The 27094-nt window shown below is 40.0% G+C and overlaps 2 protein-coding genes across 6 annotated transcripts in view; both read right to left on the bottom strand.

Moving 5' to 3' along the window:
- The window catches only part of GALNT11 (polypeptide N-acetylgalactosaminyltransferase 11), a 54665-nt gene extending 37753 nt beyond the window's left edge, over positions 1–16912 (bottom strand). For 2 of the 5 annotated variants that reach the window (XM_029233683.1, XM_029233678.1), the window contains exon 1: positions 16706–16912. The gene's annotated coding sequence lies outside the window, so the exon portion shown is untranslated. Of the gene's footprint in view, positions 1–7782; positions 8160–8852; positions 8907–16160; positions 16177–16705 lie in introns of those variants that run through there. The other 3 variants (XM_029233682.1, XM_029233680.1, XM_029233681.1) reach the window with 3 other exon arrangements.
- Positions 16913–20354: 3442 nt separating this feature from the next.
- Positions 20355–27094, bottom strand: part of GALNTL5 (polypeptide N-acetylgalactosaminyltransferase like 5) — a 74597-nt gene continuing 67857 nt past the window's right edge. The window contains exons 9-10 of the mRNA XM_029233795.1: positions 24450–24599; positions 20355–20643 (exon numbers count right to left, since the gene is read on the bottom strand). Coding sequence (XP_029089628.1) covers positions 20488–20643; positions 24450–24599 — 306 coding nt within the window. The 3' untranslated portion in view covers positions 20355–20487. The remainder of the gene's footprint in view (positions 20644–24449; positions 24600–27094) is intronic.

Genomic DNA, 27094 nt, shown 5'->3' with positions numbered 1-27094 from the left:
CTAGACTACCATATTTAAAACTGCAACTCAACTGCCAAACACCAGCACTTCCCATCTTCCCTACTCCATGCAGCTTACCACCTTCTTACATACTACATTAACTCCTTGTTCATTACATTTATTATTTATTATCTACCTCCCCCCCGCTGCTAGAATGTAGGCTTCATCAGAGCAAGTTTTTTGTCTGTTTTATTTCCTACAGTATCCCCTGAACTTATAACAAAATCTGGCACATAGTAAACATTTAATAAATATTTATTGAAATTAAAGAAAAAATTACTGTAATATGGTTACCAATATGCTTGTAAAATACGGGATTTCAAAACAAATGTTTAGTATCCTGTTTGAGCCAAGCAATACCTTAATGCTACACGTGGAGATCATGACTACTTTATGTCAACAACAGTATGACAACTGGGCAGGACAATAGCCATAATTATTATTAGAAAAGGTACAAAAACCAACAGGCTCTCACTGTCCAATTTCACAAATTAAATAAAGCTCTTTATGATAAAACAGGAGGCTACTTTACATTTTGTTCACTGCATGATGTTAGGCTACCTCTTGGCTGCCAGCACTTACGGGCAAAATGAAAAAGTTTTATCCTGAAGACCTCTCCCATAAAATTTGGCCAACTCTGTCCAGATTCTTCACGGAACACCCCCAGCTCATCCTCTCCACAACAGCTCAACATCAAGAGTCCTTGCCCTGAACTGTAAAATGTATTAACTTTCAACAATCCTATCAGGTAAAAATTATTATTTTTTTCAAGCCATATTATGGTAATTTTTTTAGAGAAATTGTTTTATGTAGTGAATCATTATACTAAATTAAGGAACCTATAAAAATGAGAGGAATTTACAAAATCAGGTCATTTTTTAAATATAATTACTCATAAATCTTCAGAAGCAAAAGACTTCAGAAGTCCTTTAGACACAGGTCAAGAAGTTAACAACCAACTATAAAAAAAGTGGAAACCAATCAGATGCCTGTTATATAATAAAGTAACAGGTCCCTGACTGCTTAAGAAATTAAAACATCCAAACAAAAATCAAAAGGCTGAAAATTTAATCTAATCTATGCTAACAAATAATGAACCCAGCATCTACACAATAAAGTCTTTTTGCTTCGTACTGTTTGCCATTCTTTCTATATACCCATGGCTTCAACATCCAAGACTTGAAAGCCTTTAAAAGGAGGGTCAAAGCAAATATTTAAGGTTAGTTAATACAAAACAACTAGTAACCAAACACTTTCAATCATAAACTTAAATAGTTAATAAAGCGAAAACTTCAGCAGTTAGATATCAATGTAATATATTTTTTAAAACTTAAATGAATAAAAGACTAACCACCTGTTTACATGAATTTGCAGTGAGACAAGATGGTATGGTTTCATGTTTTCTCTAGCCATGGTCTGGGAGCTGCTCAGGAACAGGTGCCTTGTAAGCTAAGAGTCAGGGTTTTGCCAGGGAGGTACAGGAGAAGAAGAATGCGGAAAGGTATATGCAATGTGCTGATTAGAATGAGAAACCACAGATTTAAGCCAGACAAGGAGAAATGAGAGGATAAGGAAGAATGAAGCAGGATGAAAAAATGTGGATGGGCCAATGATCAGAGATTCCGGTGTGGCTGAATGATTGCTGGAGTTATGTTACCAAAGAGAGTGACCTGGAAAGACTGAATGTTGTGGTTGGAAAATGAGACGCCAACACTCAGATTCTGGAGAGGTACAGTTAACAACAGAAGAATCCTTTCCAGATACGCGGACTGGAGATATACCAATGAACAATTTGCCTATAGTACAACCATTGTTATGCTTACTATAAGCAAACCCCCTTAAGAATAGGTTCATTCCCATCTTTCCAAACCCATTATGTTTAGCACAGTATCTAGTGTTAACAATTAACAAATAACTATATAATTTTTAAGGTGTATTTCTGTTCCAAAAGAAGTTACAGGACACTGTTTAGATTCTGTGCAACAAGAAATCTTAGACAAGAGTATAATATGTAAGCAGAGCACATCCTGGGAAATCAATGTTTACTCTGAAGGAAGAGGAGGAGAGGAGGAAGACAGCTAAGCAGTTTACATAGACAGGTTCATTGTCATTTTTTTTATTGAACTATAACTGACTTACAATATTATATTAGTCTCAGGTATACAACAGAGTGATTCGGTATTTTTATACCTTACAAAATGATCACCACGATAAGTTATCATCTGTCACCACAAAGTTATTACAACATTATTGACTATATTTCTTACGCTGTACATTGCATCCCTGTGACTTATTTATTTTACAACTGGAAGTCTGTACCTCTTAATTTCCTTACCTATTTCATGCATTCCCCCACCCCCCATCCTCTCTGGCAATTACCAGTTTTTCTGTATCTATGAGTCTGTTTCTGTTTTATGTCTGTTTGTTTTCTTTCTTTCTTTTTTTTTTTTTTTTTTTTGCGGTACACGGGCCTCTCACTGTTGTGGCCTCTCTCGTCGCGGAGCACAGGCTCCAGACGCGCAGGCTCAGCGGCCATGGCTCACAGGCCCAGCCGCTCCGCGGCATGTGGGATCTTCCCGGACTGGGGCACGAACCCGCGTCCCCTGCATCGGCAGGCGGACTCCCAACCACTGCGCCACCAGGGAAGCCCTGTTTTCTTTTTTAGATTCCACATATAAGTGAAATCTTTCTTTGACTTATTTCACTTAGCATAATACCCTCTAGGTCCATCCACGTTGTCACAAACAGCAAGGTTCCATTGTTTTTTAATAGCTGAATAACATTCCATTGTGTGTGTGTGTGTGTGTGTGTGTGTGTATCACATCTTCTTTATCGATTTATCTATCAGTGGATACATAGGTTGCTTCCATTTCTTGGCTATTATAAATAATGCTTCAATGAACATAGGGGTGCATACATCTTTTCAAATTAGTGTTTTATGTTTTCTTCAGAAAAACACCCAGGAGTGGATTTGCTGGATCGTATGGTGGCTCTATTTTTAATTTTTTGAGGAACCTCCACACTGTTTTCCATAGTGGCTGTTCAAAAACCAAGGCTTTTTTTGCTACCATCAGCATCTACTGTTACACCAAAAATGCTTTGTGGCAAACTATTAGGTCACAAAGGTCTAAAATCTCATGAGATCTCACTGAAGTTAAATTCCTGCATCATTATCAGATCAGAGTGAAGGGTATTTCTCAATAGCACAATAGTTGAAGCTAAGAAGACCCATTTTGAGATGCTTTTCACAGTCATCTTCTAGTAACAAAGAACACAGTACATACCCACTACTACTCAGTTACACTCCACAAAGTAGTTAATGTACAGTTCACTAAAACAATGCCTATTTTACAGTGTCACTCTACAGATACTTAAAATCATTCCATTAATTTTCCAATCATAGCCTATTAAATGTACTAAATGATCCAACATTTTTCTTCGGAAAATCATTAAATAATCCTAAAGAAAAGGCTAACACTGGGAACACAGTAGGAGCTTTATATGCCAGACACCATGTAAGGTGCCGGGGATTGACACTTTAAGTTCTGCTATTATGCTAAAAAATCAGAAAATACATGTGTTGAGAAGCCGGAGCTGGTGTATTGAATTAAAAACGCTGAGTGAGGGGACCTCCCTGGTGGCGCAGTGGTTAACAATCCGCCTGCCAATGCAGGGGTTCGAGCCCTGGTCCGGGAAGATCCCACATGCCGTGGAGCAACTAAGCCCGTGTGCCACAACTACTGAAGCCCGCACGCCTAGAGCCCGTGCTCCACAACAAGAGAAGCCGACATAAGGAGAAGCCAGCGCACAGCAACGAAGACCCAACGCAGCCAAAAATAAAAATAAAAAGATGCCCTGGGGAAAGGCAAAGTGGGAACTTAGGACAGGCACCCTAAACTCAAGCCCTGATCTGAATGTCTAAACTCTGGGTGTGAGTAGAGTTATCATAGTGTAAAATGCCTAGGCAGCAACTCAGAAAAACAAGTTGTTTTCCTCAAAAGTTGTTTTTCTCATCACAGTGCAGATAAGCCAAAAGTTAAAAATTAAAAAACCGCTGAAATCTCACCACTATTGTTTTGCTGTAAATTCTACTAGCTGTTTTTAATCTTTCTACACTAGCCATAAAATGTTATACTGCTATTTGCAGTTACTGAAAAATAAATTTAATAGACTATGATTAGCAGCATTATGGATAATGTTCTATTTTTCTTCATTTAAAAAGAAATACAAAGAATATGTATTTTTTTAATAATCAGGGTAAAAATTTTCTTAGGAAAAAATTGCCTTTCCTAACTTAAAAATATAAGAACAAATTTGGAGAGGATTAAATAGTAGAAGGCTTCAAACGAAACATATGGCCTTTTCTTTTAACCTCAGAAGCAAAGGGATTTTAGCATACTTAAAGAAAGAAATATTTTAATTCCATTAATTTGTCAAAAATTTGAGAATAAAATTTGGACACTAAACAAATATTCTAAAAGCATGATTTGAAAAACTGGTTTTTCTCTATAAAACATTATCTAGTCTGAAATTAGCATGCCTCTTTGAATAGCCATCTTTTTTTTTTTTTTTTTACTACAAGGCTAATGAGACAATTCAGTTTAACTGAACGGGACAGCCCCCATTTTCCTTCCGTACAAAATAATTTTCATAACATTTAATGAAGTTTAAAATGTCTCTCTTTAAATGTGAAGTATTTACCTTTCAGTAGTTTCTAGCTACTTTCTGATCAGTATACTCTATATTCCAAAGGGTCAAACAGCAAACATTTGTTAGCTTTTTCCTTGAGAGAGACACGTTTATATTTTAACTCAGCTGTAGTCATGTAAGGACAAATACTGATTTACAACACTGCCCTTCCTACATATCCTGTGAAATTACCAGGTGATGACAACACAAAAGTACACATGATTCTTTCTCATTCCTTATCTACTCTGAAGACTAGAAGGAAATATAGTTCATAATTATAAATAAGGCGATTACTGAATTAGAAAAGGTTCAGAGCAAATTCCAGACATCATATGCTCCCTGAGAACAATCCTTTGACCTCTGATATTTATGAATCTCCTCTCTATAAGAAAATCAAGAAGCATAAATACATGTAACTGTCTATATATTATACCTCAAATGCAGATGAAAACCACATGGTAATGTTGACTGGAGGCAGAAGCAAATTTAATTAAACACTAAAGAAAAGAAAACTAAAAGGATAGACAATATGACAAAGTACTTAAAATATCCAAACTCAGGACACCTGTTTGGTCAGTGAATATGGGCTGGTAGAGGCTGACTATAAGTAGAAAGTAGCAGCTCTCCCTGGTTAAGACCTGGGGAAGAAAATAAGGAGAAAGTGACCACAGCCTCTTAAGGGCCTGAGCAACAAACACGTACATCTGTAGTCAGAAGTCAAGCAGATAAAAGAAGCAAGAGAGAAAAAACATAAGAGTGGTGGCAAGTGGCGGGGCATGTCCCCCACCTGAAGCAATTCAAACTCAAAAACTGCAAAAGCTGTTGACCAGCCTCCAGACTGCAACTTCTGACAGAGGCGCATAAAATGAAGAGTACATAAACACAACCCCCCAAACTATAAAACTATTATTTCTTGTTCCCTTTCTGCCCATAAAAAGGGGGATTAAACCAAAAGTACATCAGATAAAGATGAAATAAATGAACAAGAAAAAAAATGGTTGTTAGAAATAAGTGTTCTGAAATATCCAAACACACACAATACAGACAGCATACATATACATACATCCATGGTCAACATGGCCTTCTACAGCCAGCTTTGTCCTAGGGTCCAAAGACATACTAGCGGAGTTGACTACCCTTAAACCATGGCTATTGAATGTTTTATTCTGCTAGCACGTCATGAGCCTCTTGGGGTATACAGTGCCAACAAAGTGGTTTATGTACATTAGTCAAATACGCAAATTAAGACTAACAAAAATAGAGCAAAATACTAGTCCACAGTGTAAAATATAATAGATAGGGAAACAACAATGCTTATCTTTTTCCCTCTTGATTTTAGAGAAATTAAGTAACGTGCTTTAAGCATACAGAGCTAGTAAGGGGAGAAACTGGATTTGAATCCCGGTGATCTGATGTCTGCCCTGTGTCCTTAATCACTTTGTAATACCACCTGGCAAGGAACAGACCAGTGATTTCCTATTTGCCACTCTTTAAAAAATATATCATCCAGTGATTTTTTTAACATAAATTTATGTTTCCCACAAGATTCAAGATATCAGTAATTCTCCTCCCAAGCAAGAATTTCACCTCTCTGGATTTCTATCATCTCCTAAAATCTTAGCCCAGTAATTCTTTACTATTTTGTAAATTCTCAGACTTTTCAGGAGCATCAACTAGCTTGAATGAAGTTACCCAGTCTGCCATTACCAGAAGCACAAGCACAAGGGTTATGTTCTAAACTGTTGCTTTTGGGGTTTTTTTTCAATTTTTTTTCAATTATTTTTTTTGGCCACACCACGCAGCTTATGGGATCTTAGTTCCCCAACCAGCAACTGAACCCGGGCCCTCAGCAGTGAAAGCGTGGAGTCCTAACCAATGGACCTCCCAGGCAATTCCCTGCTTTTGTATTTCAAAGTGAACAGGCTAGGTACTACCAAAAAGAGACCCTCAGCAAATCATAATGTGACAGAATCTTCGGCCTTTTTCAGAAAACGCATTTCTGAATGCAACCTACCACCTCAAGAGGTTTAGAAGGCTAACAACTCTAACCGGCAACCAACCAATTTCCACCCTAGCTCATCCCGTTGAATCACGCTGTAGGAAATCAGAACAGCGGACAATGTCATTTGCCCATCCTCTCGAGCCTTACCAACCTGCACAGGTAGGTCTGACTTCCAACTACCAGCACCTGCAGCTCCAGTCTCTGGAGCCCATCTGCCCGCCTGCAGGGTAGGCCCACAAACATGGGGCAATGTGTCCCTCCCAAAGGGCAGCCCTCAACAGCGGACTGGTAAAACAGGCCAGCTCCTTCCCGCCCTCCCCATCAGATAACTCTCCACCTGCAATTCTACATGAGCTCCCAGTATTCCCCCAGCATGATTAAGCTTTAATTGCCCACAGTGGAAACTGGTTTAAAAACATGCCCTTTACTGGCTGACTTTCCTCCCTCTTGCTTCCTCATTCCCATACTGGTGTGTCCTGGGATTACTCACAAACGATTTGGATTTGAATTTATATCTCAGGATTTGCTTCAGGAGGAACTCTAACAGAATCAGGTTTCTGCAGATAAGGGACAATTTGACAAATTCTTACATGTACTAATTTTTTATTTCTAAATAGAAAATTTAATAAAGACTGAGCTTCTATAGCTTTTGTTGACTATAAAGTACAAAATAATGCATACAAAAAGCTTTTCTGAAGAGTTGCAAGATATTTTTATACTTGCAAAAAAAAGAACATTTCAAAGTGATAAGCTTTTCTAAGGAAATCAAAAGCTATCGGGAAATGTAGCTTGAAATCACTGTTAATCAGCTGATAAATATGAAGTATCAGATTTAGCCTAATCAACTCTAGATACAACACCAGCTGTCCTGAACCTAGTATGTATGTAGTTCACTCAAGATGGTAACAAGTCATAAAGTCCAAGTTAAAAAGCATGCTTTCAGTTCCAACATGAAAAGGGTTTAGAAGCCATCACTTCCAGCCTTACAAGAACAAACTGAAAATCAATGACAGTTTTGAACCCATCAGAGAACTAAGGTTACAGGACAAACTACCACCCAAAACCTGGAGACACAGCTGAGATCTGCTTACCTGGAGCAGAAACTGCAGGAGCCATAAACTGGTGCTGGAGACTAGGTGCGAACTGGCGTGAAAGTGAAAAACTGCAGGGATGCAGACTGTTTTTCGTTTTTTTTTTGGGGGGGGGGGGGGGGGTCCACACTTTTGTGGGCTTTACCTCCAGGAATCCCACCAGGTCTGCACTGTGAAGGTGAAGGCCCCAGAAAGATTCCCCTCGTGACCACAGCAGGGAGGGGAAGACTAATCACTGCAAAACATGAAACAAGCCCAGAGTTTCCTTCCTAACAAAGGCATATGCTCCAGGGGAAAAGACACTGCCAGAGCTTTCTCCAGATTGAGAAAAGGCATTCCTCAGCAATTTACTTTGAAAAGTTAAAGGTGCTTTAAGTGGCAGTTGAATGAAGTTCCTGGAGGGAAGATTCTGCATCTAGCCAGCACTTGCTACATGGCAGCTGCTCACAACTTCATTCAAAGGACTTGAAACTCGGATCTTTCCATGTTTCCCTCAAATGCTGACTTTAGCCTATCGAAGCACCACAGATGAAGTGACTCCTATGACAACTGAAAATAAAGGGAAGAACTATGCAGACCAGGTGCCTCACACAGGGCTTGGCACCCAGGTGATGAATAAGTAAGTGTTGGCTGAACTGAACGTCTTCCAATCAAAGGCATTTGAGATGTGCTATTCATATTCTACAAAATAGCTTGAATTATTCAGAATGTCAAAACGGGAAAGGGCATGTGGCAAGTTAAGAAAATTAAAGAGAAATGGGGTATAAATGGAATATTAAACCTTTGAAATTCAAAATAAAGAACCTGGTTATAAAAAAAAAAAAAGAAGGAAAGAGCATTCCTCCCACTCCAGCCCCTCCAAGTCTTCCAGCCAAACCTAAGGGGGGAAACGTAGTCAACAAAGGTGAAGGCTTCCAGAAAATAGACTGGGAACTCTGCAGCTAGGGAAGGGAGTAGGTTACAGGGAGGAAAAAAACTACAGCAATGGAGAACACTTGTGAAGGTCACAGACATAGGCTGAGATTTAATTGGAAGATTGCAGAACTCTTACCCTCCCTCACACTTCTTACCATCACACCAGCAGGGCTCCAAATACCGGTGGGTTACAGCTGAAAGAGATGCAAGACACAGACTCTCTCTGGGGAACAGTGCTTAGAAAACCCCAAAGTCAAGAGGGCAGATATAAACAAGGGCACTAGAAGAATTTGAAGCCTCTGGCACCTGTAGCTACAGCAAACATTAAACACTGCCAAACCCCTATTAGTTCCTATTACCTGATACATGTCAGTCTTTCAAAAGCAAAAACAACTAAAAAATGCAAGGCATAATAAAAGAGAAAACAGTCTGACAAGACAAAGCAATCATTAGAACCAGACTCAGATGACACAGATTTTGGGATTATCAGACAGGGATTTTGAAATATCTGTAATTAATATGTTAAGGGCTCTAATGGAAAAAGACAACATGCAAAGAACAGAAGTGAAACAGGCAGGAAGGAGGCAGGGCACAACCTCTGAAAGAATGACATAACCTAAGGACATGACATAAACTGATTAGAACCAAATGGGTCCAAGATGGCAAACAAGTCGACTTTTTCCACTAGACCTTGAGCCTCAGTATACACACTCACATCAGCAAGCTAAATGACACACCCACAGGCGCCATGACAGTTCCAAGACTGACCATAAGGATCAAAAAGTGGGCAGTGGCCCAGTTCCTGGAAATCCCCACCTCTTCCTAAAATAGCTGGAATGCTCCTCCCCCTCATTAGCCTATGAAATTACCCACTCCCATACCCTGGTGCCTTTCTCACCTTCTGAGATGGCCCACACTCTGTGGAGTGTGTTTCTCTCTAAATAAATCCACTTCTTACTTATCACTTTGTCTCTCACTGAATTCTTTCTGCGATGAGACATCAAGAACCTGAGCTTCACTAAGTCCTGAAACCAGGTGTGTGATCTCAGTTGGAAGACTGTGGGTTTTGGCTGGGTTCGAGTCCCGGCCACGTGGGTTCAAGTCCCAGTCTGGATTCGAGTCCCAGAATGTGGGTTCCAGTCCCAATCTGAGGTGCACGCTTTCAGAAGGATAATGTAAACAGATGGAAACTGTAAGAAACAATCAAAAGGAAATGCTAAAAACCAAGAGCACTGTAAAAGCCCTTTCCACGGGCTCATCAGAAACTCCATACAGCCAAAGAAAGAAGCAGTGAGCTTGAATATAGATCAACAGACACTTTGCAAACTGAAATGCAAAGAGGAAAAAGAATGGAAAAAACAGGACATCCAAAAGCTGTGGGACAATTTCAGAAAGTATAACATATACCCATTATTAGAGTATCAGAAGGAGAAGAAAAAGAAAGGAAATAGAAGAAATATTTTAAATAATAATGGCCAAGAACTTTCCAAAATTAATGACAGACCCCAGGAAGCTGAGAGAACACCAAACAGATTAAATACCCTCAAAAACCCTCATGTAGGTATACCATATTCAGAAAATCAAAAGACAAAAAATCTTCAAAGAAGTTAGAGAGTGAAAAACACCTTAACTACAGAGGAAAGAGTAAGAATTACAGTGGACTTCTCATCAGAAATCATGCAAGCAAGAAGAGAGCAGAGTGAAATATTTAAAGTAAGGAAGAAACCCCACCATCACTTTAGAATTCCATATCCCTCGATATTATAATTCAAAAGTGAAGGAGAAATAAAGGCTTTTTCGGACCAAAAAAACTGAGGAATTCATCACCAGTAGACCTGTCCTGCAAGAAATGATAAAAAAAAAAAATTCTTCAAGCAGAAGGAAAATGATACAGGTCAGAAACCTGGATCTACATAAAGAAGAGCATCAGAGAAGGAATAAATAAAATGAAGATAAAATCCTTTATCTTTTTATTCTTAACTGACCTAAAAAACAACCATTTGTTTAAAGTAATAATAGTAACAATGTATTAGATGATCACAGCAAACTGGTAAGTGAATGAGTGACAGCAAGGTCGCAGCGGTGGGAGGCACAAATTGGGATTATGCTATTAACAAGGTATCTATATGACACATGAAGCAATACGGTGTTACTTTAAGGCAGATACAGGATAATTTAAAATGCATACTGTAAACTCCAGGGCAATCACCAAAAAAATTTTTAAATACGTATAATGATATGCTATGTGGTAGGCAGAATAGTAGCCCCCCAGGAATATCCACATTCTAATCCTCAGATTAAGGCAGCAGACAGAATAAGGTTGCTAATCACCTGACCTTAAAATACAGAGATTATTCGGGATTATGCAGGTGGGCCGGATGTAATCACAGAGTCCTTAAGTATGGAAGAGGGAGACAAAAGAGGAGATAAGAATGATGCAATCTACTGGGCCCACTACTGCTGGCTTCAAAGATAGAGGAAGAAGGCCTCGAGTCAAGGACTGTGGGTGGCTTCTAGAAATTTAAAAGGGCAAGGAAATTGATTCTCCCTTAGAGCCTCCAGAAAGTAACATAGCCTTGCCCACACCTTGAGCTTAGCCCACTGAGACCCATTTCAAACCTCTGGCCTACAGAATGGTAAAAGAAATTGTGTTGTTTTACACCACTGAGTTTGTGTTCTTTTGTTATTGCAGCAACAGAAAACTAATACATTCTAAGAGAGGAGATGGAGTTGAATCATATAGAATGCTCAATTAAAAGGAAACAGAAAAAAGCAATGAATACAAAACAGTTACAAACATGGAAGATATTTACTCAACTATATCAATAATCACTTCAAATGTGAATGGTCTAAAGAATACAATATCAAAAGAGAGAGAGTCACAGTGGACAAAACAAGATCCAACTATAAGTTGTCTACAAGCAACAAACTTTAAGTATAAAAATTTATATATGTTAAAAGTAAAGGATGGAAAGCTATACCATGCTAACACTAACCAAAAGAAAGCTGAAGTAACTATATTAACTTCAGACAAAGCAGACTTTGTCGGGTAATTAGGGATAAAGAGGGTCATTATATGATAATAAAGAGGTCAATTCTCCAAGAAGACATAACAATCTTGTACTTGTTTACACCTAACGAAGGAGAGGGTATCAAAACACATGAAGCAAAACCTGAGAAAAATGAAAAGAGGAGATAAATCCACTATTATAAAGACTTCAACAACGCTGTCAGTAGTTGACAGATCGAGCAGACAGAAAATCAATAAGGAAATAGATGACCTGAGCAGCACATCAATCAACTTGATCTAACTGACATTTAAAGAAAACTCTATCCAACAACAGCTGAATACATATTCTTCTCTAGCCCACATTCACCAATGTAGACCATATTCTGGGCCATAAAACACACTTGAACAGATTTAAAGGAACAGAAACCATACAAAGTATGTTCTTAGACACAGTGGAATTAAACTAGAAATCAGTAACAGAAAGGTTAAAAAAAAAAAAACCAAAACCCAGATATCTGGAAATTAAAGTCTCAAGAGAAATTTTAAAATATTTTGAACTAAATGAAAATACAGCTTATTACAATTTGTGGGATGCAGCAAAAGTAGTGATGAGAAGGAAATTCATAGCATTAAAATGGATTAGAGTTCAAGACATGAGTATGAACCCAAGTTTAGCTTAACATGTTAGATTTAGATACAGATGGTTACACATATATTTCCATATATGTACATATATATTTCCTTGCTTGTCAGATGAGAGGGCCTAGAAGAATGACACCCCAAGTGACAACAAGCATACCTAGTGCCCAAATCTTGGGGTACTTTTTAATAAATTTTATTTATTTATTTATTTTTGGCTGTGTTGGGTCTTCGTTGCTGGGCGTGGGCTTTCTCTAGTTGCAGCGAGCAGGGTTACTCTTCTTTGTGGTGCGCGGGCTTCTCATCACAGTGGCTTCTCTTGTTGCAGAGCATGGGCTCTAGGTGCACAGGCTTTGGTAGTTGTGGCATGTGGGCTCAGTAATTGTGGCTCGCCAGCCCTAGAGCGTAGGCTCAGTAGTTGTGGCACATGGGCTTAGTTGCTCCACGGCATGTGGGATCTTGCCGGACCAGGCCTCGAACCCATGTCCCCCGAATTGGCAGGCGGATTCTTAATCACTGCGCCACCAGTGAAGCCCCCCAAATCTTGGTTTCTAACAGCATTCTCCAATAAAAAGAACCAAAGCTCCTTGAAAAAATGACTGACTCTAGGACGGGGAAAGGAAATATACAAGATGAGCCTGAAGTACCTTGTAGTGCCAGAAAGTAAGGAAGTACCACAAAAAAAAAAAGAAAAAACCCACAATGATGGGGGTATGTCAAAGGAACAGATGGAACCAACTGAAAGAGCTTACAATGGCCATAGCTAAAACAATTTGAGCAAAAATTGTGGTATTGCATTATAACCCAAAGTATAAGATAAATATCAATGAGTTCATAGTCATAGGGATTACAGATGAAAAAAGATTGAGCATTAATGGGTTATTTAAAATCTATTAATTTTCATCATGTCTGAAATTTTCCGTAGTAAACCTTTTAAATATATATAAGTGTATATATATATAAATGTGTTTATATATAAATGGGGTTGTGTATATATATGTGTATGTGTGTGTGTGTGTGTGTGTGTGTGTGTGTGTGTAGATGTAACCCAACAAACAAACGCTCCTTTGACCTTTACACTACCGTTTTGGGTTCTGTATATGTGTTGGTTTCTAGGGGTTATAATGTGCTTACATGACTAAGTTCTCCACTAATTCTTGTCCATGGAGTCACAGGACACAGATTCTAGTAGTCTGTCCTTACGGGTTTTGTGTGTATTTGTATATATTAAGTATTTTCTCCTCACTTCTGCTTCCTCCTTATTATTTAACAGAAGATTCACAGGAGATCAACTTTACAATTTAGTCTGTAGATAACAGGATGTTCACATGGAAATGCACGTTGTAGGCTGTGTATAGATGCAGAGTACCAGAAGGGTGAATTGTACCAGTGAAGTTAGTCTCCTAGCTCTAAGTCCACTCTCTATACTCCAGTGGCTCTCAGCCAGAGCCTGAGATATTTGGCAATGTCTGGGAAAACCGGGACACCAGCGGGGTCTTTTGGTAATGTCCAGAAATATTTTTGGTTGTCACAGATTGGGGGATCCTACTAACATGTGGTGGGCAGAGGCCAGGGATGCTGCTAAACATCCTACAATGCAGAGGACAGTCCCCAGCAGTGAGGAATTATCTGGCTCAAAATGTCAACAATGCCAAGTTTGAGAAACTCTGTTCTGTTCTGTAATGCTGGGGCTGGGACTCTACATATAGCATTTTTCCAACTACAGCTGACCCTTGAACAATACGGCAGGGAGGAACAACAACCCTCCACGCAGTTGAAAATCTGCTTATACAGTAGGCCTTCCATATCAGAGGATCTGACCAATCGCAGATCTTGTTGTACTGTAGTATTTACTGTTGACCAAAAAATCTGCGTATAAATGGACCTGTGCAGTTCAAATCTGTGTTGTTCAAGGTCAGCTGTATTGATAAATGAAACAGCCTGGATGAACTTGGAAATACACAGGAAAAAGTCTTCAGTCTCAATAATTAGTAAAGACATGCAAATAAAAATAAGGTACTATTTTCTAACTCAAACTAGCAACATTTTCAGTACTCACTGAAGCACATACAGTTATCAGCGATGAAAGTTATAAATTGCAGGGCCCTTTTAAAAAGCAGTTTAACAATGGCATAGGAGCCGTAAAAACCTTTATACACTTTGGTCAGTAATCCCACTTTCTCTAAGAATAAAAATCCTAAAGAAATAATAAATCAAGTGAAAAACTGGGTATATCCTAAAGCAAACTCTAAAAAATTCCATAATAAAGATATAAATAAACGACAGTATATACAAATAAGTACCAGGGCCAAATTAATTTTATATGAAAAACTTGAAGGAAATGCCTTATAGAAGTTAAGATTTAAGTTTGACTTTAAGACTTCAATGGCCAAAAACTGAAATATCTCAAGCGGAAAGCTGAAGTCTTGAGAAACTGCAACATGTGTTTGGTTTTAGTTTTCCAAACAGAATACCAAGTAGGAAGGTTGGCTATAATGAATACACACAGCTGGTTAAGGCTACTGGAAGGTGATTAATTCTATGAGGACAGGCTGGGGCTATGACCCTGAGGATGAGAATTAACTTGTTCTGCATGCAAAAGGAAGCTAACTCATGTCTTTAAGCAAATACACCTTAGGAAGAAAATTCTAGGAACAGTGTGTAAAATGGTTTGGGACAGAGGAAAAAAGAAAAAATCTAGAGCCAGGGAGGCCAGTTAGACTCACCCAGGCACATGTAAACACATGTTCACAGCAGTGTTATTCACAGCAGCCAAAAAACAGCAGCAACCTAGTGTCCATCAACGGATGAATGGATAAACAAACTGTGCTACAGCCACTCGGCAGAGTATTAGCCAGCCATACCCAAGAATGAAGTCTGAGAGACACTACGGCATGGATGAACCTTGAACACATCAGATGAAATAAGCCAAACACAAAAGGGCAAATACTGTACGATTCCAATTCTGTGAGGCCTCTAGAATAAGCAAATTCAGAGACAGAAAGGGCTGGGAGGAGGGGAAATGGGGAGTTAACGCTTAATGGTTTAAGAGTTTGTGTTTAGGGTAAGGGAGAAACTTTTGGAAACAGCGGTGATGGTGACACAATACTGTGAATGTACTTAGTACCTCTGAGCTGTACACTTAAAAATGCTTAGAACAATCAACTTCATGGTATGTGTATTTTACCACCATAATAAAAGAGTAAAAAAAGAAAAAGAAAAGTGAAGATAGAACTCAAATTGCAAAGAACAGCACAGAAATTGTCAAGAGGAGGCAGGAGCGGTGTGGACTACTGTTTCATGACGTTTAATTTGAAAAGCTCCACTGATAACATTAAGGGTAGAGAGAGGTTTTCTGGTTTAGATTTTTCTCAAGGCAGAGTAGACCTTAACATACGGTATATATCTAGGATATCTAGGTAACAGCTAAGAATTGAGTGTCGTTAAAAAAAAAAAAAAAAGTCTGGCCTAAAACTCTTGTTTGGGGGACGAGAGTAGCATCACAATATTTTATTGGCGCACAGCAGTATGAGAAGCATTTCAAAGTTATCATTTCATCTTACATTTGGAAAACCAACCAACCAACCAACAGCTTTCCTAGCACGAAGTAAAAAGGAATGCTGGACCAAATCTTCTTCGATGATAAAAACACACAAAGCTCTTCCATCATGGGCATATTAATATCACTCAAACGGTGAAATCTACCAGTATTGGAGGGTGGAGACTTGATATTTTTATATTTATCCAAACGGCACGTACTTTAAGAGGCTGGGAAATTGTGCAAGACAAATAACCCAATTTCTTCAACAAATACCTTGCAAAGAAAAGGGAAACTGAAGATGCTCATCCACAGAACGCCACGCAAGGACCCGCTCAAATCCTGAGCGGCTCAAACTAACCACTAAAAAAACAATTAAAAAAAAGAAAATTCCTTTAAGGAAATGTGAACACTGCCCGAATACCGTGGAAACTGAGGGCAGGGTACCAGCGAAGGCGTTACTCAATTCGCTCTAGTTTCTATACGTCTTGAAAATTGCTGCAACCATTTTCTGGGGCATTTTAGCAAAAAGCGCCGTGGGGCGGGGGAGCAGGTCTTTCTCACGCCGCCCGCGGCCGCCCCCCGCGAGCCGGGCGCCTCCACGGCCCACCCCCGGCCTCCAGGGCCACGTCGGCTCTGCCAACGCCCCACACACTCCCGGACGCCGGGCCAGCGGCCAGAGACCCCGCGGAGGGCGGCGGCCCGGGGCGAAGCCTCCGACGCTCCGGGAGCTCGGGCCGCGGCCGCTCGCCTGAGGCGCTGAAGGGACGGACGGAGGCCGCGCAGGCTCACACGCCGCCGCCGGGCCATCCGCTACTTACCCCGACGCCGGCAGCGCAGGACCCCGGCCTTTCGGGACTCGGGCTGTGGCATCTTCGCTCCCGCCACGGCCCGGGTCCGAGCCGCATTCGCCGCAGCGGGCGGAGCTGCCGGCAAGAAAACGCAGCAGCGGGCGCAGCAGCAGGCACACCAGCGCCCCCAGCGCTTGCCCAGCGCCCGCGCCGCGGCCTCGGCCCGAGCGCGCGCCCGCCGGGGCCACGTGACGGGCGGCCCCGGCCCCGCGCGTGACGTCACCGCCCGCTGCGGGCGCGTGGCGGCCCCCGGGCTCCACACGTTCCCGAGGCCCAGCGCCTGCGGGTGGGCTCGGGGGTCGGTCGCGGGCGGCCTTCGCGTTTTTAACTCTTACATAAATGGGCTCATTGAAGACAAATGACTTAAACATATTGAAAGATGTGCGACCCCGCTTATGATAAAAGAACTGTAGGTTAAAATGTCAAGGTTTGGCTGAAACTGTGATAAAACCTCACGGGTTGGTGGTAAGGGTGGGAAAGTACAGCGCGCCCGCAGAGCAGCCGCAGGAAGGCACATGGGGTCACGGGGGGCTTGCTAGAAATCCTGACTCTTCAGCCACCTATCAGTAAGCAAAGGATGTTGGCAGCCATCGAGCCATCACCATTACAGCCCCCGCCCGCCCGGAGGTAACTCAGGGTGGAAACGGGCTGTCCGCTGCCAAGCCCCCAGCCACTGTGGCCACCCCCAAATGGTGCACTCAGGATGGGGAAGAACAGGATCCTGGCTCTGGTTGGTTAGGGTGCAGAGCAAAGAAATGATCTCAGTACGCCCTGGCTCTTGCAATTCCCATGTATAGGAAAGCACTAAATTCCTTAACTTGCGTTTGATTGATTTTCTTTAACAGTAACCTTTGATGTTCAGACTATCTGACCTTCGTTGCAAAAACTCCTATCTATCCTGTCTCCCCCACCTTACCTCTTCAGAGCAGTCCCGCAGAGCTACCTGAGAGGCTGCGTCCCAGGCTTGAGTCCTCGGTTTTGTCTGCCAAATAAAACATAATTCTCAACGTTTAGGTGATGCATTTTTTTTCAGTCAGCAGGCCCCATGCCAGACGTACTTAAGTAATCAAAATATGCGTTTTACCGCCGTGGCCAGGTGATTTATGTACACATCAAAGTCTGAAATCAGTGTCCTAAGGTGCAGTCAGTGCAGGAGACCGGCCATTGCTCCACCTTCACCCGACCCTTGACGGTGTCAGACATTTTATTTGCCATTCTGATGGGTGTGGAGATCTGTTTCTAGCTGTTATTTTAAATGGGTTCATACTGTCCCACCAAATTAATGTACAGTCGTACCATTCCAGAAATTGAAGCTTTGGGTTAGCTCCAATTTTTTACCATCAGAAAGAATGACATGAATATGCTTTTTGCAGTGTAGCATCTAAACCCGGGGTCTTTGAGGCTGGGCATAGGCTAGTCTATGGGCTGTGTTCATCTATCTATCCCTAGGTACAGTTGCCAGAGGAAATATAGGAAGCTTAAAATTTGAATTTCAGATAAAAAAAAATTCACTAGCATGTCCCATAGAATATGTGGAATATACTTTACTAAGACATTATTGTTTATCCAAAATTCAAGTTTACCAGGGCATGCTGTACTTTTATTTGCTAAATCTGGCAACGCTAACCCTGGACAAGTTTTAAACTTAGTTTTCTGTTTTATGATATGGTAATAACAATAGGAACTATCTTGTAAAGTTGTGTGGATAAGATGAGATAATCTATGCAGAGTATTACCAGGGGGTATGAAACATAGTGAGAGCTCAGTAATTGTTAGCTCTTGTTTTTATTTCATCTCGGTGTGTCTTAGGATAAATTCCTGAAAGTATGCTTTCCTTACAGAATTCTCTGGCTAATGTAAGGCTTGTCCAAGTGTTTGGTCATACCCAAAACTGTTGTGTGAAAAGCCTTGAGCAGGTGAGCAGATACTTTCTCAAACAGCTCCAGAATACAAATCAGATTTTAAAATTTCTATACAAAACCATAATTGCCACCTACGGGCAAGTATGGGTTTCCTTTCAATCACACCAAGTACTTGGATGTTGATTCTGATTTGTTTCCTATTCCAGAGTCAGCTGAAACAATATTCTAGAGGAGATTGTTTAAGCAACATTCTACATCGTTTCTAAGACTTATTCATGCCATCTAGGACCTGAACTAAATTACATTACAAAACTAAGACTGAATATTAGGCCCATGGCTCTAAGAAAAAGAACATTTTTCTTTTGGCAAAGCTGATATTTACATCCTTCTTTATGCTTCCCAAACAAGAAGATCCTCTGAATTTATACTACAATTCTCTTTTTTGCCTTCGGCTGCAGAAATTTTATTTCATATTTTACTCTGATTTTAATGGATTCATAGGTTTATTACCATCAATCTTTTATTACTTTCTAGAGTAGTTAAGGTATAAACATGGGCCCAGAATATAATCATGTGGCAGTTCCTTTGTGCTGCCAGATTGACCTTTTAAAAGCTCAGTCAAGTTACCCTGGCCACCTGTAATGTTTGCGCACAGGTTTTTCCCATCTCTTTCCAGCAACAGACTTTATAGAGTACTTTGCCAAATACATGGGTATAATGACATTATAAACTGGTTCTTTTTTCTTTACGTTGTATATATTATTTCAAAGAACACAAGCTCCATGAAGGGAGGGATGTTTACCTGCCCCATTGTCAGCTGCATCCCAGCACCTAGAAGGACACCTGGCCTGAGATGACCATTCAGTTGGTGATTAAATGAGCATAATGGATGAGTCAAGTTGTTTTCTGCTGTAAAAAAAACTAGTTTATATCTTCTCCAGCAGAAGCTATGATTTAGTGATTCTATCCTAAGCCTCCTCCTTTTTACTCCTTTCAATGTATTCCTTCCCTTATTTTCTCATTCTCTTCGTTTTGTGAATTAAATATATTTTTCACTTTTCTAGCTGCCTTCACCAGGGTGAATGCAACAGCCATCCCTCTAACCTGATAGAAGTACTTTAGACACCTGGGAGTGTGTCCACACAGGATGGATATTGAACCTAGTTACCTCTTCCCCAATCCCAGCTAAACAGTTTTCTCGAGTCATGTCGAACACAGATTATCAACAAGGCATGCAAGCCAAGAAGTGTCAGGAGAGCTGTAGGCCAGAGCCATAGGAGGGAACAGACGTGAAAAAGGCAAAATCAGAAGTAGGGAAGAGAGAATGTCTCCAATTAACTGAAGGGCCAACAGAAACAAACAGGGAGGCTGGCCTGGAGAGCTGGACCAGGACACCCAGGCAAGTGACTGGACATCAGAAACTCAGGAACCCAACCAAGCAATGTGTCAAGGCCAGAACCTACACTGGCAGCAAGAAAGGAGCTCAATACAGTTGAATGGACCAACCAAGGCTCTCTGAGAATGTCTTTCTGGGGAGGTCACCAGCCCAGGTCACCTGTCTGGAGTAGGAATTGAGTTGACCAAGAGTTGAGCAGTCCTTACGGTCTACCAGGACGAAGTGAGCTTGGCAAATAACTGGAGATAACACACTTTATCTCAATCGATTTTATGACAGCCTTAAGGGTGTGACAACATGCATTTCTAATGCTTAAGGCCTTGCCACCCCAGAAATTTAGTGGCAGAAAAGGCACTTCTGTTGTAGATCATTCTGGTTGCACTTCTTACTGTAGTTCACATAATTGCATGATGTTCCAAACTTGTTCTCTTCTCTACGTTGAAGGACTAGGGGAATTTTTAACGCTTTATTCATGAAAATGATTGGTTTTCCTTTCATGAGACTCTTTTAGAGGTCTCCAGTTCCGGGAAGACAGTATCCAAATACCACTGAAATGACTTGCAACCCAACTGTTTCCTTAATTCAACACGCTCACTAATATCTCCATAGGCAAGATATTTCAGATTAGGTCTTCGTAAAAATACCTGCTCCTAAATGGAAAGAAAGAGTCATTTCATTAAACCAGACAAATCGTTGGTAATCAAATCATGGTACCTAACATAGCAGTATATATTTTCATCTGAACTAAAACAAAACAAAACAACGACAGAAAACCTTCCCTCTGTATGGGGAGGGCAGAGGCACACATAGGAGCTGGGACTCACTCACCTCACATATATTCACCAGATGTGCTGTGACAGACCACGATGAAAGTAGCGTAGAGGGACTCAGGAAGTCTAAGTCCTGCTTCTCAAGAGTTCTAGAATCATAGCCACCTATTGTAGTGTTTCCCCTTTCTCCTACTCTCTCAATGATACTCAAGGACAAAACCCCTCACTCCCCGATCCCTATCAACACTTCCATGGTTTCAGAAATGGGGGGTGGTGGCAGCTAAGGGCAAATTGACTCTGGAGGAAGACAACCTGGTTTCAATTTCTGGCTCTGCTATTTATTAGCTATGTGACCTTGGCTGCTACCCTCATGAGACTGTGGTGAGGACTGAACACTTTCATACGTGCAAAGCTCTTAGGAGACTAAGGCTGGCACAAAGTAGGTGTCATGTCAGTGTCGGCCATTATTATCACCACACCTGGTTAGTCTTTTCTGCGTTCTTGATTTAAGGAAGCGCCAAGTATGAGTGTCTAATGGACTCAAGCTCTGCCATGTTAAAAGAGGTATTCTAAGTAGACCAAAGCCTCCTTGAAAGCAGAACCTTTGTATTTTCATCTGTGTATTCCCAGTGCCTGGTATATAGCACAGTAATATTGTTGAATGAGAGGAGCTTGCTTACCCAAATTAGCATAGTATGGGCATGCCATGTTGGACTCTCCCCAGGGATCTTTAGGTCTTTGCCATCATGTCTTGCCACTCCTAGTTCCCCAGGGGGGGTTGGTGCAGAGAATGAGCCTGAGGGAGGGTGTCCTCGTTTTGGAGTGAAGGCAGAGAAGACCTTAGCCAACGTCTCCCTGTCCAAAGCCTGTTTTGCCCAATGACATTCACTCAACTTCCCAACATGCTGTGTCATACAATCCATTGATTTTATGCCAAACATTACATGCTTTTTATATTAGATGGAACTTTTGGTAACTATATCCCCCATGAAATTCAGTAAACTACTCAGTCCTAACTGTGTTCAAGTCAACCATTTAAATCTGTGACCTCTGGTCACAGAAAAAAAAAAAAAAAAGCTTAAAGTCTCTCATAACTAAAGAAATGCAATTTTAAACAATGAGATATTTTTAACCTATCAGATTAGAAGAAATACAAAGTTTAATTAAAACTAGGGTTGGAATAGTTGTGGGGAGACAGGCACTTTTATATACATTTGATGGCAGTGTAGGTGACAGTGTAGGCAGTGAAGGACCATTTGGACATCATTCATCAAGATTTAAGATGCACTAACTCATGGTCCACAAGTCCATGTCTTCAGATTTATTCAAGATATATCTGCACAAATGTGCAAAAAGATACATGTAAAGGATGTTCATTTTGGCACTGTTAAGGAATAACAAAAAGCCAAGATGATCAGAATGTTTATCTCTGGGGGCTATTTATGAATGGAATCAATTTTAAAAGATCCATTCAAAGGAAATATTTAAAAGGATGACATGTTTATCTGCTCTGATTTTAAAAGACTTTGAAAGTATGTTTTTAAATTATACTAATAAATGGAAAAATTACAACAAAATATTGCTGCTCAAATCGAGTTAGGTAAAAGAAAAGGATATATACTCATGTGTATGTGCATGTTAACAGGAAACTATAAACAGTAATTTAGTGGTGGCTTCTGAGGGGTGAAACTACGGGCTTAGAAAGCTTACTTTTCACTTCATGCTTTTCAATACTGTAAGACAAAAATGTGTATGCGTTACCTTTTTAAAAATATTTTTTTTAAAAATCAGGAAATATAATAAACATACCGAAAAAAGCACATAGAATATAAATGTGCACCTTAGTGAACTGTTGAAAAATCAACCCCAGAAACCCTAAGTCAGGAAATAGAACATAATCAGCATCTCAGAGGCCCTTGCCTTTCCTTTCCTGATCATAATCCTTTCTCTTAGTTTTTTTTTTTTTTTTTTTTTTTGCGGTACGCGGGCCTCTCACTGTTGTGGCCTCTCCCGCCGCGGAGCACAGGCTCCGGACGCGCAGGCTCAGCGGCCATAGGCTCACGGGCCCAGCCGCTCCGCGGCACGTGGGATCTTACCGGACCGGGACACGAACCTGCGTCCCCTGCATCGGCAGGCGGACTCTCAACCACTGCGCCACCAGGGAAGCCCCTTTCTCTTAGTTTGAAGTGCTATCCTGATTATGTATTCATTTCTTTGCTTTTCTTTCTAGTATCGATATCTAATTATCCACACATAGATTATACGGTTTGATTTTTACCTGTTTTTAACTTTATAGAAATGGAAAAATACAGTATATATTCTATTGTGTTTGGCTGCTTTTGTCCACCATTATATCTTTCAGATTTACCTATACTGTTGTATGTATATTTAAAGTTGATTAATTTTCATTGCTATATAGAATTATATCATTAAACATATTTATTCATTCCACCCCTGATGAATATTTGGGTTGTATTCAGTTTTGGCTAACACAAACAATGCTGTTTATAAACATTCTTGTTCATGTGTTCTGGTGCACAAAAGCATGCTTTCTGTAGTGTATATACAGGATGGAATTGCTGGATCATGGGATATTCATGTCTTTTATTACTTGATATTGCCAAACTGTTTTCCAAAGTGAGTTTGTAACAATTAACACTCCCACCCAGTGTCTGAGACTTCCTGTGCTTGCCAACACATGGTCCTATCAGACTTTAAAAATGTTTTGCCATGTATGTAGAAATATGTAGAAATATCTCATTGAGGTTTTAATTCATATTGCCCTGATTACTCAAGAAATTGAGTATTATTACTTTTATAATTTAAAATAATAAATAAATATTAGATCAAGACCAGGACACATAATATCACAGAGAGATTCTTACATATTTCTACCCATGTATCTGAAAGGAGGTCTTGTTGTTACTGTCCAAATTTGTTTGAACTTTCAAATTAAAATGAAGCTGCATCTATATGTTCTCTGTATGTGCATTCTAAAGGTCCCGGCAAGGGGCTTAAACCATGCGGAGATGCACAAATGAAGGGGCCTGGCTTTGATGTAAAAATCTTTGACTGTTGGGCTTCCCTGGTGGCGCAGTGGTTGAGAGTCCGCCTGCCGATGCAGGGGACACGGGTCCGTGCCCCGGTCCGGGAGGCCGGAGCCAGTGCTCTGCAACGGAAGAGGCCACAGCATTGAGAGGCCCGCGTACTGCAAAAAAAAAAAACTTTGACTGTTAGAGAAAAAAGGAGCAGAGGTTCTTGTGTGGTCCCCAAACCAGCTGCAGCCGCATCACTTGGGAGCTTGGTAGTGGAGGAAAAGAATCCAAAATTTGCCCATGGGAATGGGGCCAGAGAGAGGTATTTGCCGCAGATGGGCAATCTTTGGGGGAGGAAAATAGATCTAGGGGCGAAAAAAAGCCTTCTCGTGTTGGTTGATTTACTTCTGAGAAACTTGAGTTTCCTTAGAGATTTAAAAAAAAAAAAAAAGAGTAAGATGCAAGTGTAGCAGCTTAAAATGAACAAATTAAGAATAGCATCTGAAAATGGGTGGGTGAACAGCTGAAGGGTTGCCCTAATTTAAGGAAAAGTACAAAAATTGGTATCTAGAAAGCAGCAGCAGGCTTCTTTAGAGCCAGTCCCTCTCTGTACTCTCACTCATCTTTCCAAACCAGGGACACATCCTTCACCTTGTATTCATCTAGCCAAATGTGCACCAGTCTGAGATTATTATATGCCAAGGCTTTTACAATTCCAGTGTGGTTTGCAACGTGTTGCTTGTCAACATGTCCTACTCGAGAGCAGGGGAGTATAAAGAGTTGGCCTCCACACATCCAGATCTAGACATAAGAAAAACAGAAAACATATTAATGATTAATGAGTGTTTGCTAGTAATAGGCAACTGCTGAACTAAAACAAAAATAACCATAGCTAACATTTATTAAGTTTCTTATTTCATCTGATCCTCACAACAACCCTATCATGTAGGTACTGTGATCATCCCTATTTTACAGATGAAGAAACTAACACATACATTGGTTAAGAAGCTTGCCCAGTGATACAGTGGCAGAGCACAAGGTTCAAACTCAGGAAATCTGGCCCTAGAGTCAGTGCGCTGAATGAGTCAGTGATCCTGCCTCACTTACACATGACCAGTTCTGATACTCATTATGTATGAAGACTGACAAGATATTTTATCTTAGGATATTCTCAAACAATATTCTGAGAGTAACATTTTCTGAGGTGATTAAGTATTGCTGGATATAAGCAAGTAATAAGAGAAATATCAATCATGGCTGAATTCACTTATTCATCTTTTTTGTACTTAAAACACTTTAAAACACTTATTTTTAATAACTTTTTATTACACAAAAGCAAAATATGACCATTGAAAAACTAAGAAATGTAGAAAAGCACACACAGAAAAAAGTAAAAATAACTTTGTTTTAACACTTTGTCAGCCAATATTAATCCAGGTATGTATGTGTACATACATAGATACACAACATTAAGATAACTTGCTTTTCTTCATTTGATATTATGTGAAGTTACTTTAAAAGTCTTGTATTGTTGGACATTTTGGTAGTCTTTGATTTTTATTATTGTAGATAATACCACAAAACATGTGCTTGTAACATAAATCTTATGGATAGTACACTTGCATGACTCTTCTCTTTACTTTAATTCAGCGATTCTTGCATGGTCTCCAGACCAGGAGCATCAGCATCACTAGGGAACTTAGAAATGCAAATACTTGAGCCCACCCAGACCTACAGAACTAGGAAGTCTGGGTCTGGGGGCACAGTAATCTGTATCTTAACCAGCTCTTTAGGTGATTCTGATGCACACTAAAGTTTGAGAACCACTGTTCTAATTGATCAAGGTAATATATCCCAGTTTTATAGATATTTTCTTAGGTGGATTCACCTAATCATTTAGGGAACAGTAGTAGGAGAATAAGACTCACTGAAAACAATACTCAGAAGTATTATGGTGAAATATATCACTCAGATAGTCAGAAAGGATTGTGTTAAAGAAAATGGAAAAGCAGAACTTCTGACATAACATGAGACCTACTGACTGGTGCAGTCAACCTCTAGAGTTCTTTAGAAATACCCAGAAACATCCCAACAGAATGTCTAGAAAAATATCCATTGAATTCCTTCTCTAAAATGGATGGCTCAGTAGAAAAACCCTTAGACTAAAAGTCCAAAGAATTAGGTTCTTTTATCATCTCTGCCACATGCTTAGGATCAGACTATCCTGACTCTCATTTTCATCTGGAATTGAGAACTAAATAGTTGCTCATTTAAGCTACCACTTGGGGGTGCTTTGTTATGCAGCAAAAGCTAACTGATACTAGCCACCTATAATGTCTTATTCTCTTTTTTTAAAGTGAGAACTTAAAGAAATTTGGAAAATCATTAATATCTGTTTAATAATTAGAATGGATACAGAAGTATCTATTATTACTGGTACATTCTTACATGTTTGAAATGTTTCTGTATTAAAAAAAGAAATCTGGCTATGAGTATAGAATAGAAAACAAAAGTCAAGTAACCAAAGTGATAAAGGAGGAATATAAGTAAAAAATGTATTTAAAAACTTTCTCAAAAATCAAATTGAGGGAAGCTATTGCAATGTAGCCCAGTGTTCACAGGACCCACAAAGTTGTTCTTTTCTTCTTGATTCATTCTCAAAGGGAAACATGATCCATCTGGACGTGCCTTTTGCTCTGTTCTTTGTTCATGTAGGTGATGGTCAGCTTTCTTTCTCAGATATACTGCTGGAAGTAGTCTGTCCAGCTCCCAGTTTCTATTATTATTATTATTATTATTGGAGGAGGAAGAGGATGACAAGAAGGCAGAGTATCCCATTAAGAGTTAGTATAGTGTAGTGGTGCACAGCACAAACTCTAGGGCCACTCAGTGTGGTTCAAATCCCCTATGAGCTGTGTGATCTGGGGCAAGTTACTGAAGTTACTCAACCTATTTGTGTCTCAGTTTCCTCACCTGTAAAATGAGAATAATAACAGTACTGCGTCATGGGATTGTTATGAGCATTAGAAAATCTGATACTTGTAGAGTGCTTAGAGCTCTTGTTTTGTAAATGAGAGTGTATCTCTGTTGTAGTGAAGTGTGGTAGACTGCAAGTGTGGTCACAAATGCTTTTCATTCTTACATGCATACTTAATTGCAATGTAACTGTACTTCATTCCATCAAGAAGTGAGGTTTATTTCTCCATCTCTTGAATCTGGTCTTGGCCTCATGATTTGCATTGGTCAAGAGGACATTAACAAACGTGATGCAAACAAATGCCTGAAAAGTGTTTGTA

This window comes from Monodon monoceros, unplaced genomic scaffold, assembly GCF_005190385.1.
Source record: "Monodon monoceros isolate NGI ecotype Baffin Bay Population unplaced genomic scaffold, NGI_Narwhal_1 Super_Scaffold_2, whole genome shotgun sequence".
NCBI lineage: Eukaryota > Metazoa > Chordata > Mammalia > Artiodactyla > Monodontidae > Monodon > Monodon monoceros.
This window is presented reverse-complemented; position numbering and strand designations above follow the sequence as displayed.